Raw genomic sequence first — 17,492 nt, 5'->3', positions numbered from 1 at the left:
ATGATGTCCTCTCTCTTTCTCTTTCTCCTCCCTTCCCATATTTGGTAATGACACCCTTAAATTTTGGCGGGAATTTTAAGAATTGTAGGAAAAAAAAACTTAACAAATCCCATTGACTTCATTGTTTGGATTAAAAACTCCCTTGGATAAAAATTTTACTGGCAACCAAACAGAGCGAACCAAACAAGCATTTTTGTAATGTTCACCACTTCCCATTGAATCAAACAAGCATTTTCATAATTTCACTTTTTTTGTGTAAATTTAGGAAGAAGTATCATTGTAAATTCACCCTTCGTCTTAAAAAGGGTAGTTTGGTCATTTACAGCTTCGTGATTATTTCGTCTTTATTTCTAAAACGGAGTCCCGTTTAGAAAATGTTTTCCTCTCTCTTCTTATAACCTTTCATTTTCGACTAGAAAAAGTAGATCTGAAATTCTCTCTAGCTTCTGAAAAATCTCATAAAAACCCTCGTTTTCTCATCCGATCTTTGTTTCTGTTAGATGAAGATCTTGCAGTTCGGATTACTTGTTGCTTTGACTTCTGGACTTGCCGCAATTCTCATTTACATTGCCGGAGTCTCAAATTTCTGTAAGTTATTAAGATCTTTAGGTTTTATAGTATCGAATTCTATAAAATTAGGGTTTTAACTGTTAGTTTCTGTTTTTCAATCGAGTTCTACAGATTTTATTTTCTAGAAATTAGGGCTACGAAGCTGATTTCTTTATCTCTCCTGATTTGTTTAGTAGACGGAACAATTAGGGTTTCAGATGATGATTTGAGCGCTTTGCTATCCCTGCAGAGCGGTTTTAAGAAATGTGTGGTGAGTTTTGGTCTCGAAATTTCTGAATTTTTTTTTCGAATGTTATCAATTTAATGATTTCAAGTTTGAACTCGGATCTAGGTCACGTCTATGTCTATTTTAGGTTTTCTTTTTCCAGACGTGGAATGATACGATCGTATCAGTTCTTATAAGTTTCAATCTATTTGATTCAGTCGCCAATATTCCATTTTGTATAATTTATGTTGTAACTTGGGTACGAGTAATTGTTAAGAGTGCTAATTGATGTCCTCATGCATAAACAACCTAGGGTTTGTAGTGACGTTCATGAATGAATAATTAGAATTCTATATGGTATCAAGCAAGGTTTTAAATTTCAGGGGTAACCGAAACCGAAATTTTAGCCGAAATCCCAAAATCCTGAAATTTCAGTCGAAATTCGGTAAAGGTGCACGAAATGTCGTTTTTTTTGGGCCGAAATTACCGAAATTTTGGCCGGTAATTTCCGCTGAAATTCTGTAAAGGAATAAAAAAATAATATTATATCAAAAATTTCAGCCGAAATTTCCACCGAAATTTGGTAAATTTCAGAAGTTTCGGTTTAAGCCCTCACCGAAATTTAAAATCTTGCCGAAATTTAAAACCTTGGTACCAAGTAGTAAAATCAGCCATATTGCTTTTAGAGAAGCTATTCAGCTCCGTAATCATTGTAGAAAGTGGGAAAAGGAGGGGTTGAAATGAATCAAATGATGATCTTGGGTAGTTGCAGGCATGGATTTAAATTTCGGTTTCGGTAATTTCGGCCGAAATCCCTAAATTTTAGCTGAAATCCGGTAATAAAAAGTACTTTTTTTTTTCTTTTCCAAATTTCTTCCAAAATTTTGGAATAATACAATATTGCCAAAATTACTGAAATTTCGGCTGAAATTTGCTAAACCTGAAATTTCGGCTTCAACCGAAATCTGAAATTTTGGATTTCGACCGAAATTTAAAACCATGGTTGCAGGTGATGAATGATGGTGGGTGTGCAATTGCGAGCTAGAGCTAGGTTGTTTTTGGCACACAAGAAACTTGTTAAGCCTGTAAGCTCAGGAATTTTGGTTTTATCTGGGAAATTATTTGCAAAGAAAACACTATAAAACTTGAGTCCATTGTAAGAAAAGACTCACCTGAGTCGATTAAGTTTTGGCCCTACCAAGCCGATCAAAAACTGTTTTGACCCGCCCAAATCGATAAAACCTTGCCGAGTCAATCATGACTCGTCCAAGTCATTAAAAGCTCAAGTATATCGTTAACTTGCCTAATTCAATTCAGTTTTACTTAGGGCGAGTTCTTGTGCCAGAGTATTTGCTTTTAAACACTGAAGAAAACAGTATGATAGTAATCACTGATGAGATAAAGAATCGTTAAAGTTTGCAAACTATATGATACTAATCACTGACAAGATAAAGAATCATTAAAGATTCGTTCATCTTTAAAATGCTATTTCTGTTCATATATCCCTGTTCATTTTGAAAGTCGGATATATTGGCTCTTGAAGCATGGTGTGACATGAGAGTGCCATCCTGGGATCTTGACTGAGAAGATATTTGGGATTCAAAGTGGATTCCCTCTCAATTGTTCTCTTATTAATTTATGCAAATAAGTCATGTATATGGTCGAGCAACTGATCTATGGTTTTGGTTGAACTGCTTCAAGCGTTGGATTTTTCCCTTAGTATAACCTCTTCCATGCTAGAGCTTTAAATGGTTATAGCAAAAACCTTCTACAAAAAACTTCTAATGGTCACAATTGGTGGAACTTTCTTCTTTGGAAACAAAGAACCATTTGACCAATACAAATTACGAAGAGATTTTTTTTTTGAAAGGTAACGATTTTATTCCAAGAATCAAGAGCGTGATTACTAAGAGAAGTTTGAAACACATTGGCGCAATTTTTTATATACTATCTGTAGCAATCATTGGAATTATGCTTGAGACTCGAGAATAGTCATTAAATTAAATTAACTCCATGTCTCTATGAAGTCCTTTTTAACATCAATACCAGTACTTTCTTTCCAAGATTTTATTAGAACATTTTACAGTCCGTATGTTGAATGTTGCTATGATTCTGATCATATTGATCATTTCTTTCCTTGAAATAGTTTAAATTGTTCTAGAATCTTGGAATGGAGAAAATTCTGTTCTAAATATTCATGTTCTTACGGAACCTACTGCATAATGTGATGGTCCAGAGTGCGAATGGGCTTGGTTTACAAGCTTTGAGTGGAAGAGATTATTGTGAAGTTACAATACAGTTTCCTAGCGACACTGTGCCAAAGTGGGTATGTTTTCCACTTATTTTAGTTATGTTCGATGGTATTAATTATTATATCGTGATAATGTTAAAAAAAATCACTTCTATATAGTCAACTCAACTCAACTCAACTCAACTAAGCCTTTGTCCCAAACTAGTCGGGGTTGGCTATATCACTTCTTAAAATAAAAAAATAAAAAAAATTCACTTCTATATAACTCGGACACAGAAAGGATGATCAGTGTCTGGAATGGACACGACTTGCCAGATACTTCACCCTGTAAAGCTCAGTCAATGTGGTTTCCTGGTGGCACTTTTTTCTTTTTTATTATTTAAGCTAAAGTATCCTTTTTTTCACACAGATTCTCCCTGTTTACTTAATTTTTGTCCAAACTGCAAAAAATCTTAACAGAGAGATCCCAAGTCTGGAGAACTAGAAGGCTTATCATTTGATTTTAATCTCTGTGAAGCAGTGGCCACATGGGAACAGGTATGACTGCGGGTCTTGTATTTCTGTATCATATTTAACATAAATAATTCCCAAGCATCTCCAATAATCACTTTGTATCTTATTTAACATCCTTATCAACTTTGTATGGGATCCTTAAATGCTTCTTCTTCAGCTTGATTAATGCTCCCATTAATTTACCAGCAGTCAGACAGTCAATTTCTACCATTAAACTCAGTTTGCCTCTGCATTCATTACGTTCAACGGACCAAAATCTTTAGAACAACTCGTTTTTTTTTAAAGAATTTACTGTTCTTCACTTGTGTGTTCAGTTAGTTATTTAGTGGTCCAAATTGACCAGGTACGCAATAGTACAACAATACTGACGAAGGAGTTCATTGATGCTTTGCCCAATGGATGGGAAGATTATGCATGGCGTAGGATCAATAAGGGCATACTTCTGTAAGTATTTACAATTTAGAGGTTACTGTCAAGAGAACTTTTCCCCAATGGATGTACATAATGCATTGATGAGAAAGTATAGCATAAACAACACTAGATCTTTAAAGGACTGCCATTGGTAATCATTGCCTGGTAAAAACGGTGCAGAGAAAATTTTACTGCCGGCTTCATCTAATCTTATTTGTCTCAATGTGGCAGCAACAATTGCATGAATAAAAGACTCTGCTTGGAGAAGCTTGCACTGGTACTCCCTGAAACACCACCATTTGTGCCACGGCAGTTTGGTCGGTGTGCTGTAATCGGTAACTCAGGTGACCTTCTCAAAACAAACTTTGGGGAAGAGATAGATGGCTATGATGCTGTTGTCCGTGAAAATGGTGCACCGATCCAGGTCTTGTGAACAATCCTATGGATATGATAGCTATGATTTTGATTTTTTTTTAATTTATTTTTTAACTCATCATTTTACCTTTTTTGTTATATTGCAGAACTATACCAAGTATGTTGGTAGAAAGAGTACATTTCGCCTTCTCAATAGAGGATCTGCAAAGGCACTTGATAAAGTTGCAGAATTAGATGGTATGATGCGCCACTTCTATTCAGGTCAATGTCACTGTGCTAGAAGGATGCTAAAGATTTGCATTGTACAGAAACTGGGAGGGAGGTCTTGGTCATTAAAACCACAGTTCATGATATCATGAACAAAATGATTCGGGTTTGTGTGCTGTTTTTTTTTTTTTGTTATATCCTCAACTGAAGTTTATTTTTTTTCGGAGCAAGGGCATCTTGCTATAGTTTTCTCTGTTGGTAGCATGACTGCTGCCTCAGACATCTCACATACTCGTATTATATTAAAATTAAGTTTGAAGAACCACTGATCAATTTATACCTATATCGTGGGATCTCAATAATTGGACATTTTTTAACTTGGCAAACTGAAAATTCTTGAACTTTTCATCTCTTTTCTCATCCTTTAGCCCATACCAGAGTATGAAGTGAAGTTTATTCTACTAAAGCAAGTATTTTTTTTTTGAATGGTATGATTCATTAAAAAAAGACCGAGAGAGTCGACTTGAAAGTACAGAGAAGAAAAATAAAAATTACAGCTCAAAAAATAAAAGCATAAAAAACTACAGCAAGTATTTTCTGTACACTGGATGCGATTAGCTGGAGGTGGAATTTACAGAAGAGGAAGTCATGGCCGTTTTCTATCTTTGAAAGGAGAGGGTCCCAAGTCCTTTACTTTTTCGAGTTTTGTTGGGAGACTATGAAAGTTGATAGGTCTTTGATTGAGGCCTTTTATAGTGACCTGTCATTAGAAAAGTATGGGGGCTACTTTTTTTCATTAATTCCAAAGATTGACTGGCCGGCTAGAATCACTGATTTTCTCCCTATAATTTTAGTGGGTTGTTTGTATCAAGTATAAACTATAAAGTGCTAGCAAGGTCTCGGCAAATTGGATGAAGAAAGTTCTATGGAAAATTGATCGCTAAAGAGCGGTGGATTTCTATAATCACTATTTGAGTAATGGGATGGTTTGCAAATTTGACATGGAGAAAGTATATGAAAGAGTTGAAAGTGGATACCTAGATTACGTTGTGAGGAAGATGGGTTTTGGCAATAGATGGAGATCTTGAATGCGTAGATGCGTTTTGTTTTCTTACTGTTCTATTCTTGTCAGTGGGTCACCTAATGGTTTCTTTAAATCCACTCAGAGTCCTTGATAGGGAGACCCTGTCACCATTTCTTTTAACTTTGGTCGTGAAAGCATTAAGTAAATTGCTGGAGAAGGCCAGGAGCTGTGGGCTCATTCAGGGCTTTAAATTAGGAGCTATAGGAGTGGGAATTACTCATTTACAGTATGGCAATGACATGGTGGTGTAGTAGTGTTGAGATGATAAAATTAAGTTGTTAAAAGTCGTTAGAAGGTGTTACGAGATGGTGACTGGACAGGTAACCAACTTCGACAAATCTGTAATTATGGGTATTCATTTAAGCGAGGAGGCCAGGAAGAGATGTGCTAATATTCTTGGATGTAGTGAGTCTGCTCCTGTTAAATATTTGAGGCGGCCTTTATGTGGTGAGTGGCCTAAGAAACAAATTTGGGATCCTGTAATAGAGAAAGTAGAGAACCGTCTATCAGCTTGGAAGAAGAGCCTTTTATCTCCAGGAGGAAGGATAGTGTCAATCAATTATGTTCTTTCTAACCTCCCTTTTTTGTTTTGAATGGCAAATTGATTCATTAAAAAACAGGGACCGAGAAGGATCCTGGAAAGATGTACAACCGAAAAAACCTACAAAAAATATACAACAAGAACTAAGGAGGAAGAAAATTGAACAGTTTGAGGCTTTCTTTGTGCACCCCGGCTCTCGCTAGACTATCCGCTTCGCCATTGGCAGACCGCCTAACATGCTTAAATGCAATTGCTGCCATTTCTAATCTCTCTTTTTATTACGCATCTTTGTACAAATGTCCATTTGGGGTTCTCAAGCACATTGAAAAGCCCCAGTGTAATTGTCTTTGGGCGGACTCGGATGGTAAGAGGAGTCTCCATCAGATCAATTGGAAGGAGGGTGTGTCAGCCAAAGAAAGCCGGGGGCTTTTTTTGTTAAGCAAGCGGATATGGCAGTTTAGGGAGGACACCTCTCATCTTTGGATGAATGTGATGAACATGGTTTTAAATTTCCATCGAAACTAGCATGAAATGACCAAAACATTTCTATTTCCATCCCCATTGTAAAGATAGAGAAATCGAAAAGCAGACCGGAACCAAAATTGTATGTGCATTACTGGTATAATTATATTTATATGAATTGAATGTGAAATGTGGTATATGTACTATGTATACATATTTATTTGAATTCCATGTGAAATGTGATATGCATTGAATTATACATGTCACTGATATATTCAATGTTATTAAACCATTATGGATGATTGTCTTACTTATATGATGGTTTATAAATGTGTATTTGTGTTTATTCTAGCATTTTTTGAAGTTTCATCTTGCATATGTTTCATACGTTTCCACGATTTTACAAGATTTTCACTAAAAGTTCCAACCGAAACCTAAACATTTCCGTTTCTGTGGTGACCAAAACCGAAACCGAAACTGAAATTTAATACCTTGATTGAGGAGAAGTATGGAACTAGCTTCCTCACTCGCAATCTTTCTTAAAAAAGGGCGGCCTAGTGCACGAGGCTCCCGCCATTACTGAGTCTGGGGAAGGCTAAATGTACACAGCCTTACCCCCTTGTAGAGAGGCTGTTTCTGTGACTCGAACCCGCTTTTAATAAAATATCTTCATTAAAAAAAAGTATGGGACTAGCTTTGGAGGTTGGAACATGCTCGACAACTACAAGAGCATGGGTGGTACGGTGTATGGGGATACTCTGATATTATAGTTTTCTTTTCTTGTGCGTGTGGGGGTTGGGGGGGGGGTGCGCTCAATATAGGATCACAAAGATAGAGTTTAGTTCTTTAGCAATCCCTAATGCATAGAGGTACCATGAAAAGTCTTGTTTCTTGATATTTTTGCTGTGACTAAAATGTTGATCTTTAAATTTCCACTGAAACCAACACAAAACAACCAAAATGATTCCATTTCCATCCTCACCAAAATACATATCAAAACCAAAATGCATAGCGAAACAAAAATCATAAGTGTATTACTGGTATACTATACCAATACAATGTTATATATATATATATATATATATATATATATATATATAGAGAGAGAGAGAGAGAGAGAGAGAGAGAGAGAGAGAGGAAAAGGATTGTACACTCGAGTGTACCTAACCTTAGGTACGCTCGAGTGCCAAATCACATGGGTCCCACATTTTTTGTGGTCATCTAAACCATTCATTTGCAAGGCCCCATCATAGATAGGGTGTGTACCAAAAATCAGCTCCATTGAATCATCCTAACCCCTCCAAAACTGGAGGGCAAAATGGCCAGATTTGTGGACAAACACTGTCTGTCCATTTTGCCTCAACAAATGGATCGGTTAGGATGATCTTATGGAGCTGATTTTTATTTTTTTTTTGAAAATTACATAATTATATTTATTTAAATTCATGCGATATGTGGTATATGTATTATGTATAAATATTTATATGAATAACATGTAAGATGTGGCGTTACTCAATTATCAGATATAGATATGCTTGACAGCACCCGTCACTTGGTGTCCAATGTTGTTAGATGATTATGGCTAGTTTTTTTTGCTTATATGATGCTTTTTTAGTCTGCATTTGTTGTTATTCTAATATTTTCTTATGTTTTATCGCAACTGTCCATCATTTGAATATGTTTCCATATGTTTTCCATAATTTTATATAATTTTCACTGAAAATTTCATCCAAAACTGACATGTTTCCATTTCCACCATGACCAAAACTATAACTTTAAACCTTGGCTATAAAGAGAGAAATACATGTAACAAATTTATTCAATAAGGAAAATAGAAGGGTGAATTGGTGAATTTCTTACAAACTTCTTTGACAGGAAAATAGAGAGGGTGACGTTGTTTATGGAACCTTGGATTCAATTTTATCTACGGAAGCAAGGATGAGAGATTTAGACTTGGGCTCGAGATGTGATCTTCTCTGTTCATTTTTTCTACCAACCTCTTGTCCTGAATGTGCTCTGCATGCCAACAAACTTGATTTGGAGGACTCTTTCTCCACCATGAGTCTGTACATATGGTTGGACTTCGTACCTTAACATGATTCTAGCAATTGATCACCTAGGTGGTCCCAACATCATCATTGTCGTCCATTGTGCCCTTTGCATAGAGGCACAGGAGGGTGTTGATCGTATCTTCATTCATTGCATAGTTGCTAGGGAGATCTAGCCCTATATTCTGAATTTGTTTGGTATTGCTTGTGTTTTCCCTAACAAATCTAACAATCTTCTTGTAGGATGAAACTTTGCTCCTTGGACTATGTCGGGCCATGCTCTGGAATTTGGGCTACTTGGAAGGAAAGGAACATATGTGTCTTCAAAGGTTTGGCCAGAAATTTGTACCGTATCTACCAGCGGGTCGTATAAATGATCATTCATTGGGTTGGAGAATTCTTCTACGTTTTAGAAGAATATCTGAATCTTCCATGTGATGATCTTGTCCTGAGATTTACGCTGGTAAATTTGCTGTTCGAACCCATTGTCCTTGGTGGTCCCCTCCCGCTACTGGTCAAATAAATTAAGTTGAACTTCGATGGTTCTAGTAAGGGGAACTCAGGCCCAAGTGGGAGTGAGATGACTTCTATGAAACAAGGATAGAAATACTAAGTAGGTTTCTCTGGGTCTATCATGAAAAGGATGCTAATGAGGGGAAGTGCAATCTTTACTGCCGGAAACCCATAAAATGGATCGTAAGGACCTCGTGAAGTTGATAGTGGTAGGGCACTTGCTTAATGTCATCAGGTGGGTGAACCTTGGGGCTTATTATCCATAGAGATTGGCTGTTGTGATAGAGGAGATCTTGGATTGTATTGTGGGTCACCAAGTAATTTGTCAGCGGCTGGACATGCCAAATTTTGGGGTTTTTTCTCCCTTCTTGAGGTCTTGTTAGTTTTTTTCCTCGTATTCTGACCATATCGGTCTCCCTGGCTTTGCCTTTAAATAAATCATTCCCGTTCCAAAAAAAGCATGCATGTGGTATTGCATTTCCAGCTGTGATTCAGAGGGTAGTTGTGTTGCTGGGTTGGCAGGGTTGCATGTTATCAAATTTACAAAATGTTATCCTTTCTGCATAAAGTCATAAACTATCAAAATTCGAACTTTTGTTAGTGTCATATACATCGAGATATAACCAGCATCCAATGTCAACACTATTTTATCTACTCTTGCATCTCTCTTACTCTTTCATTATTTTTAGTTCAGTTGAAGTGGGTGCTCCATGGTGAAATTTCTTACTAATATACCAGTCCCCTTATGAGTTCTAAAAAGATAATTTTTTTCACTACATTACAATTACTGCTAGTAAAATGAGGAATCTTTGTCCATTCAATAGATAGGTTACAGAAAGTAAATATGAATAGTTTCATATATAGATCCATAGGTTGAAACTTGAAACTTCATTCTAACTTTCTGGATTTGGTACCGCCTATTTTAGCTAATTCTGTGATATGTTCTTTCTGTAACTGGGAATTATAAGCCTCCTTATTTTTGCTTGATTAGTACTAAATCGTAAACTAAAATTGGGCTGTTGGGGAATTTTGTTGTACAATCCGTTGTTTTGGCTTTTTGAATGCGCTGAATAAGTTTGCAATCCTCACTTCTTGGATTGCATATTTGCATACCATCATGTTCAGGTAATTGTGCTTGACGTCATTTGCCTTTCATATGTTACTTTTCCTGGGAATGATAAGCATATGTTCCTTAGTATATCAAACCTAAAACGCAGAAGTGAAAACGGCTCTGGCGCCATTATTTTTTCTTTATTTAGCATTGTTTTTTTTTTCTTGCCTTTGGTACTGCATCCCTCATTTTCAGACTCTATTTTCTGTCCTCTGTAGGAAGTCCCAATACACAATCCTGTATATCTCATGCTGGGTGCATCCTTTGGCTCAGCTGCAAAAGGAACAGGGTTAAAGGCACTTGAATTTGCTCTCTCTGTTTGTGAATCTGTTGATATGTATGGTTTCACCGTGGATCCTGGTTATAAGGAATGGTAAAAAGAAAAAGAGAAATCGTAACTTTGGTATCTTCTTTCAGAATTCTGATTATAGTCTCCGAGTTTTATCTGATAAGGGAGCTGTTGGTTTTCTTTCAGGACTAGATATTTCTCGGAGTCTAGACAGGGGCACACTCCACTTCATGGTAGGGCGTACTACCAGATGATGGAATGTTTGGGAGTATGACCTATAAACCTTGCTCTTGTTGTCCTGAAATATCTTTCTTTGGCTATGAACTTTTGAGTTCTTCCCTTTTTTTCGTTATCTGATATCTATCTTGTCTTTTCTTCTTAAGCTTATAAAAATCCACTCTCCAATGCGGTCGAAAGTTAACCGCATAGTTGACTGGGTACCAAGCCAGAGCCTGCTTCATGCTGCACGAATTGCTTCAGAGAAAGTGCTGAGGTACTTAACTGACTGACCTGCCCCACTTTTCATTGCGTAATCTTAAAGCATTTATAGGAGTAAAAGAAGATATGTAGATATGAAAGGCCCAACTGTAATAAATGTCTGGGCAAATAATAATAATAATAATAATAATTTAAAAAAAAAAAAAAACTCATCCTCTTGGTCTAAAGGAACCTGATTTCATGACAGTATAGAATTGATGATCATGTTGGCTATAAAACCAGTTCAAGTTGTTAATCTTATATTATTAGGGTTTTGAATAATCTTCTGATAGCCTTCTAGGAATATCCTGGGTTCTCTCTAGTTGTGCATCCATGAGAAACGAGAAAAACACCATAGGGGAGATGACTGCTGCTTCCTTTTTTTCTGCAGTAGAAACTATCACTCTTGGGAAATTATAATTTAGGCTTAAATCAGAAATCCTACTATTTTTTAATGGTAAAATCCCACTATCAATCTGAGATCCAGAATAAGGCCCTACTAAATTAGTAGGAGTTGAAACTAAGGTTAACTGGAACGCGGTTTGTTCTGGTACGTGGTACGGGAACGGGTATAGGGTACGATGGTAGCTAGGTACGCGATACGATGAGGGTAGGCTAAGTTGGTTTGCTATATGGGGTCGCGGTCCTATTTGGAGCGCTAATTCGGGTCGCTCTAGTGCTTTCTCTATGTTATGCCAAGAGATGCTAAAGCATTATGAGGCCTTATGTTAAATATGACGGTCAAGCATATCAACTGGTGGGTGCTGACAGTTTTTGGGAAAGGTAATCACATTTGACAGCTATTTAAAAAAGAGATTAAAACTTGTAGTGCCAATATCAACTTTTAGGAAAGGCAATAACATTTGACAACTGTTTAAAAAAGAGGTTAAAACTTGTAGTGTCAATATCAGTAGGTTTGTGGTCGGATTTTTTTGTTTAGGATTTTTAAGTGGCCGCATACCTTCCATAGTTTTTCTTTTCCCTCCTCTCTTATGCCATTTACAAACCCCCCCTTTCTCTCTACAAAAATAAGGAAGCAAGGTACGAGATTTTACAATACTGTACATAGATTATATTTCGATTGGCGATCTTTAGTGGAAGTTTTTGTCGAAACATATGTTTCAGGTTAGTCTCTTTACCTCTTCTCAGTTTTTTTTCTTTTTTTCGGCCTCATTAAAGTTGGTAATGAGAGTTGTAAGGGTTCTCTCTAATTTGTAGTGGAAGTTTCTGTCGAAACATCCGTTTGCATTAATGAGCCCTCTCTAATTTGTATGTTTTTTGTCAATTCGAAGCTAATGGTTGTAAGGGTGTGTGAATCTAGGCCGGTGCCCGTAACAGCCGCCGCAATATCCGTAGAGTTACCCCCACGAACATGCAAGGCTCAACTTCCAAAATTTCCCAATTTACTAATAATAGAATCACTTTAATCAGACTAATGCAGAAACTAACTTAAATAAAATAAGTATAAGTAACATCTCAAATTACAAATACTAATAGAAGTCCTTCAATACATCAATATTATTCCCTTGACAAAGAAACATTAAACTTAAAAAGTAAGTGATTAAAAGTGTCTCCCGACCAGCAATACTAATCTCCATAGCTCAACGGATCTACAGTTGATCATTAGAATCTGAAAATGGTAATCAACGTAATGAGCACAACAGCCCAGTAGATAAACCAAAACCAACTAGCTAATAAGGAAAATCATCACGCATACTTATATAATAATGATGCAATGTTTGAATCTTGGCTTATGCAATTGCTATAAATGACATGCTTTTCATGTTTCCAATCAACAATATTTTTAAGGAAAATCATTTGGAAAGCAACTTACGATGCTAGATTCCGCTTGAGGTTTTCAAGTTCGTGACTTAGTTTAAAGTCATTATCTAAGGATTTACTAGTCTTTTCTGAGATCAATATCACATTTTATTAGCAAGCAAGTACTCAACGAACGAGGCCACACCACATTGACCAAACTTCATGGGACCGCAGTCCCAAGTGTGAGTAAAATATATAACCAGTCGTCCTCACCCCGAAATCCATCAGTGGTGACCTGCGAAACACATCTTCTATGGCAAAGGATAGTCCTCACCCCGAAATCCATCAGTAGTGGCCTGCAAAATCCATCGTCTTACGGCAAAGGCCACAAAAAGTAACCCAGCGAAATCCATCACCATGGCCCCAGCTACGTTACGGGCTCCATCTCGACCATGATCTACGTGATCACTTCCAGCGTACAGACCCGCTGATAGGTGGTGGTTACCATGTCAGCGAAACACAATCTTATTGACGATTCCATACTAAAACTAGGGTAAATTTATGTTCCAAGATTATAATTAATTTTGGAAGATCTTTTAGGTCTCAAGTGTTATGTCAGGGTATCTTTCAACCCGACCCAAGTGTTATGTCAGGGTATCTTTTAACCCTTTACATATAACAAGGGTATATTTCTATTCCAAGAAAACTATACATATTTAATGTACCTGGAAACTATTATTATTTTTACCCTTACGGTGGGTACATGTGCGATGAGGTGGAAATATAACTTCCTATATATTTCCACCTCATTAAATCTTTACAAGGGTGAAAATAAAATTTCCTATATAATTAATACACACACACACACTTGTGTAGGTAAGTTACCTACACACTAGCTTAAAATACAGTGAGGGCCCACATTGTTTGGGTGATCTAAACAATTCATTTGAATGCTCCTCACATAGATAGGGTGTCCACAAAAAATCAGATCCATAGGATCATCCCAACCCTACGATTTGTGGAGGTAAAATGGACGTGTATAAACCTTCACAAATTAGTCCATTTTTTGCCTCCATAGTTTGAATGGTTAGGATGATCCTATGGATCTGATTTTTTGTGGACACCCTATCTATGTGAGGAGCATTCAAATGAATGGTTTGGATCACCCAAACAATGTGGGCCCCCACTGTATTTTAAGGTAGTGTGTAGGTAACTTACCTACACAAGTGTGTAGGAAATGTTCTCTCATATATATATATATATATATATATATATATATATATATAGGTGCATGTGAGCATATATATATGTATGCAAATAATATCAACACAACCATGTTTTATTCGGTGTACGACCCATTATATCTTTTCTTTTTAATTGGCATTAGAGAATTGTAATAACTTTTTGACAGATCTTTAAATTCTAAGAGACAATATTCATCAGTGTAAATTAATATCAAAACATGTTAGCGTTGATATCATTACCTATGCTCTTTAAATTCTAAAAGACAAGATTCATATTTAATATCAAAACATGTTAGTATTGATATCATTTCCTGTACGTAAATATTTACTATATTTATATATACACTCCACCCACACAGTAGCATTCAATACCCATGGTATGTGTGGATGTAAAATGGTAAGCATAACACCATCAAAACATGGTGTAAATAGTGGTTAGACCCCACAATATTAAATCACATGGTGTAAAGGTGGGCCCACCCTATTCATACATTTGAACAGAGATGATGAACCTCACATCATCACTAATTTTTGGAGTAAATGAAAGAGATTAACATTCCAAATGCAATCAAATGCAACACATATAATATGGTAAAGTAGATCTCGCTTTAGAATTATCTGAACCGTTCATTTTATAGGAATTGGTCCCTTGTGGCTTTAAAAGCTCATGTCAGTTTTAAAGTCCAAGGTTTATGTTGAGTTTGGATATGAAGCTTTGGACTGCCATGCGCTACAATAAGAAAGATAGTATTATGTGAAGATGGGGGTTACCAAGACCTTTAATTTAATTGTATGTAATTTTGAAAATAAAGCCAAAAATGACAGAATGATCATTAATATAGAATATCTCCGAGGAAAAATTTAATATCTTATAATTTTCAAAAAATATTTAGAAGAGGCCCCTATAGGGTAATATCTTATATTAATGTGATAGACTAGGGGGTTATGATTCACCTACCTCTTGGTGAAATCAAGCTTTCAAATCGATTGATCGATCCGAGCACTCTTCCTCCGTTCCTTCCTTCTCTTTCTCGATGGTTTTCCCTCCTCTCTCTCTCTCTCTCTCTCTCTCTCTCTCTCTCTCTCTCTCTCCTCAACAAAAGGTGCGCAAGTATGGGGTGGTTGGGTTCCTTAAATAGGGATGAAGGAAGAGTCTTCGAGTTAAGACACTTCATACGGTTTTTGGAAAACCGTAATCCCATTCATCTCTTTTTATTACAACATACATGTACCCATTTATCCCTCGCCTTTTAATGCAAAACATACATCCCATTTTAAATCATGTTTTCTCTCTGCCAAATCCTTTCCCTTTAAATTATCCCTCATTATGTTTTATTTTACTTAGGCACGTTTTTCTTGGAATTTGATAGTTGATTTTAAGAACAAAACTGATTATTAGATTAAGAGGAAAAAGAGCTTTGTTTAGTGAGCCAAACTCAATTGGAACCATTGATTTAACCATCATGTGTGATGGACAAAAAGGAACATTTTCGTACGTCGGGTCCACCTCTGCGGGGTCCACAAAAAGCGACCAATCGGTGGCTTTTTAAGCGACTCGTGCTTAGGGAGCTCCCTAAGCACGTGCTTAGAAACACTTTTCTCATATATATATATATATATATATATATATATATAAGGATAAAGATTATACGCTTGAAGCGCATTTCGTTAATTACGCTTGAAGAGAGAGAAGTCGTCTGATTGGCTGAAATGGTGGGCCCGATTCTTTTTTTTTTTTTAAAAGAAAGCGGCGTTACGGAGGGTGCGTCTTCGACGTACCCTCGAAAAAAAATTAAAACAAAAAGATGCAGCGTTACGGAAATGCGCTTCAAGCGTATAATCTTTTTCCTCTATATATATATATATATATATATATATATATATAAGAAAGGAGTAGGGCCGGGGATTACAGTTTTGGACACAAAATAAATTCTCAAAATCCAAATTGAACAGTGCCAAAGCCTGTCAATGCATGCAGGCCTATACGTCAAACCTTTATTATGTATCAAATTAAGCATGTTAAGATTATCAATACTTGCAGTTCTTTGTTTCTTATTGTGATTTGAACACGACTATAGTAGTTTCTGCATTTTTACATAGATTCAAATTGGATACCCTCTTACATTGTTTAAAGCATCTTCTTGGGCAAAACACTGGACTTTTTAGTTTGGTTCTCAGGAGGGTTGGAGGTGGGAAAGAAGACCCACTCGGTCCATGTTCAATCACCAAGAAGCGAGATAAGGGAAAGGTTAAAAAGATCACTGGCCTCAGAAAGGCTGCTGTTGAGCATCAACAGTATGTGAAAGGTGCAACTTTGTATCCTCTGGAACACAGTCTTGGACATGGAATGCTTTGCACCGTTCCATAGGATTAGATCGCTAGGAAAGCTTCAGAAGTGCCAATGCTCAACGTGTTGAGAAGGGGAAAGATCGGTGACATGCATTTCTACCTGAAGCAGCCCTTTTGGCCTGGTTGTGACAATTTTTCTTGGTTCCCGGACTGCACGCAAGTTTTCGCGGGCCTTTCTTTTGGTAATGACAACGAGGTCATAACGAATCGGATGGTGTTAGGTGACTGCGGTTCGCCCGCTCAAAAAAAAAGATGAGAAAAATAGAAAGGTATAACCAATTCCAAAAGATCAAATTTTCTTTTGATTTCTGTTATCTTTTCCTGTGCTCATCGCCTCATCACTTGCATTTCATGGAACCAACATATTCTTTTTGTTGCTCCATAATGTTAATTTCAAATTTGTAGTGTTACTCGTACCATTCTTATAGTGTGCAATTATATTTGCAAATCTTTCAAACTATTTAAATTTCACTTGTTTAAGGTTTAGGGTTTGGGGTTTAAAGCTCAACAAGGACATTTCAGTGTGTTTTTATCCCATGACTTTGGGCTGTTTGGTTATCCGATGACCCGCCGGACTTTCATGGTGCTAGGCGTGCAACTCGGGTTATTCTTGGGAATTTCTGGGTTGAGCTTTTATCATAAATGTTCATTCCAATTCAATTTTTTAGCAAAAGCTCAACCCGACCTGGCCCAAGTTGCACCCATACAAGCGTGCCACAGTGTATGTGGCACGCTTGTATGGATTATCTTATCTCCAACCCAAAATCCTGTGTAGAGCTTACCCGGAGGACTTCCATCACTTACCTCCTTGTGGTGACAAATTATCATTAGAAAAAAGTAAAAGAAAAGAACTTTGTATGATTTGACTCTGGGCTGTTTGGTTGGCAGGAAAAAAGTCCTTCCACCTAGAAAGGGTGCTGTCTCAGGAAAACCTTTTACTCTATTTAATTTTTTGAGATAACCTTATTAGTTTTTTGGTTCAGTAAACATGATAGGCATGTTTGGTAACTAATAAAAAAAAATCCATATAATAGTTGTTTACCCAAGGTGAGAGAAGGGTAGTGTGGGCTGGTGTGAGACA

The 17,492-nt window shown here is 36.7% G+C and overlaps 1 protein-coding gene across 5 annotated transcripts; it reads left to right on the top strand.

The window, feature by feature from the left end:
* Positions 1-404: 404 nt before the first annotated feature.
* Positions 405-16,827, top strand: LOC143860423 (sialyltransferase-like protein 2). 5 transcript variants are annotated; one of them, XR_013239707.1, is made up of 12 exons: positions 405-588; positions 744-820; positions 3,012-3,101; positions 3,486-3,563; positions 3,883-3,983; positions 4,182-4,374; positions 4,472-4,562; positions 4,634-4,698; positions 8,495-8,694; positions 8,911-8,996; positions 10,510-10,664; positions 10,767-10,848. XR_013239707.1 is itself a non-coding variant. In XM_077371054.1 (12 exons), the coding sequence occupies exons 1-12, from the start codon at positions 501-503 to the stop codon at positions 16,428-16,430; spliced, it is 1,317 nt and encodes a 438-aa protein (XP_077227169.1). In that variant the 5' UTR covers positions 405-500; the 3' UTR covers positions 16,431-16,827. The 5 variants fall into 5 exon arrangements, 4 of the variants coding, with proteins under 4 accessions (XP_077227169.1, XP_077227167.1, XP_077227168.1 ...); XM_077371054.1 differs by lacking the exons at positions 8,495-8,694; positions 8,911-8,996 and adding exons at positions 10,964-11,073; positions 16,241-16,827 and having other exon boundaries at positions 747-820; XM_077371052.1 differs by lacking the exons at positions 8,495-8,694; positions 8,911-8,996 and adding exons at positions 10,964-11,073; positions 16,229-16,827 and having other exon boundaries at positions 747-820.
* The last annotated feature ends 665 nt before the right edge of the window (positions 16,828-17,492 follow it).

Source organism: Tasmannia lanceolata, unplaced genomic scaffold, assembly GCF_043159265.1.
Source record: "Tasmannia lanceolata isolate RefF3 unplaced genomic scaffold, GAP_Taslan_0.1 ptg000037l, whole genome shotgun sequence".
Classification (NCBI taxonomy): Eukaryota; Viridiplantae; Streptophyta; class Magnoliopsida; order Canellales; family Winteraceae; genus Tasmannia; species Tasmannia lanceolata.
Note: the sequence above shows the minus strand (reverse complement) of the source record. Positions and strands in the feature narration are given on the sequence as shown.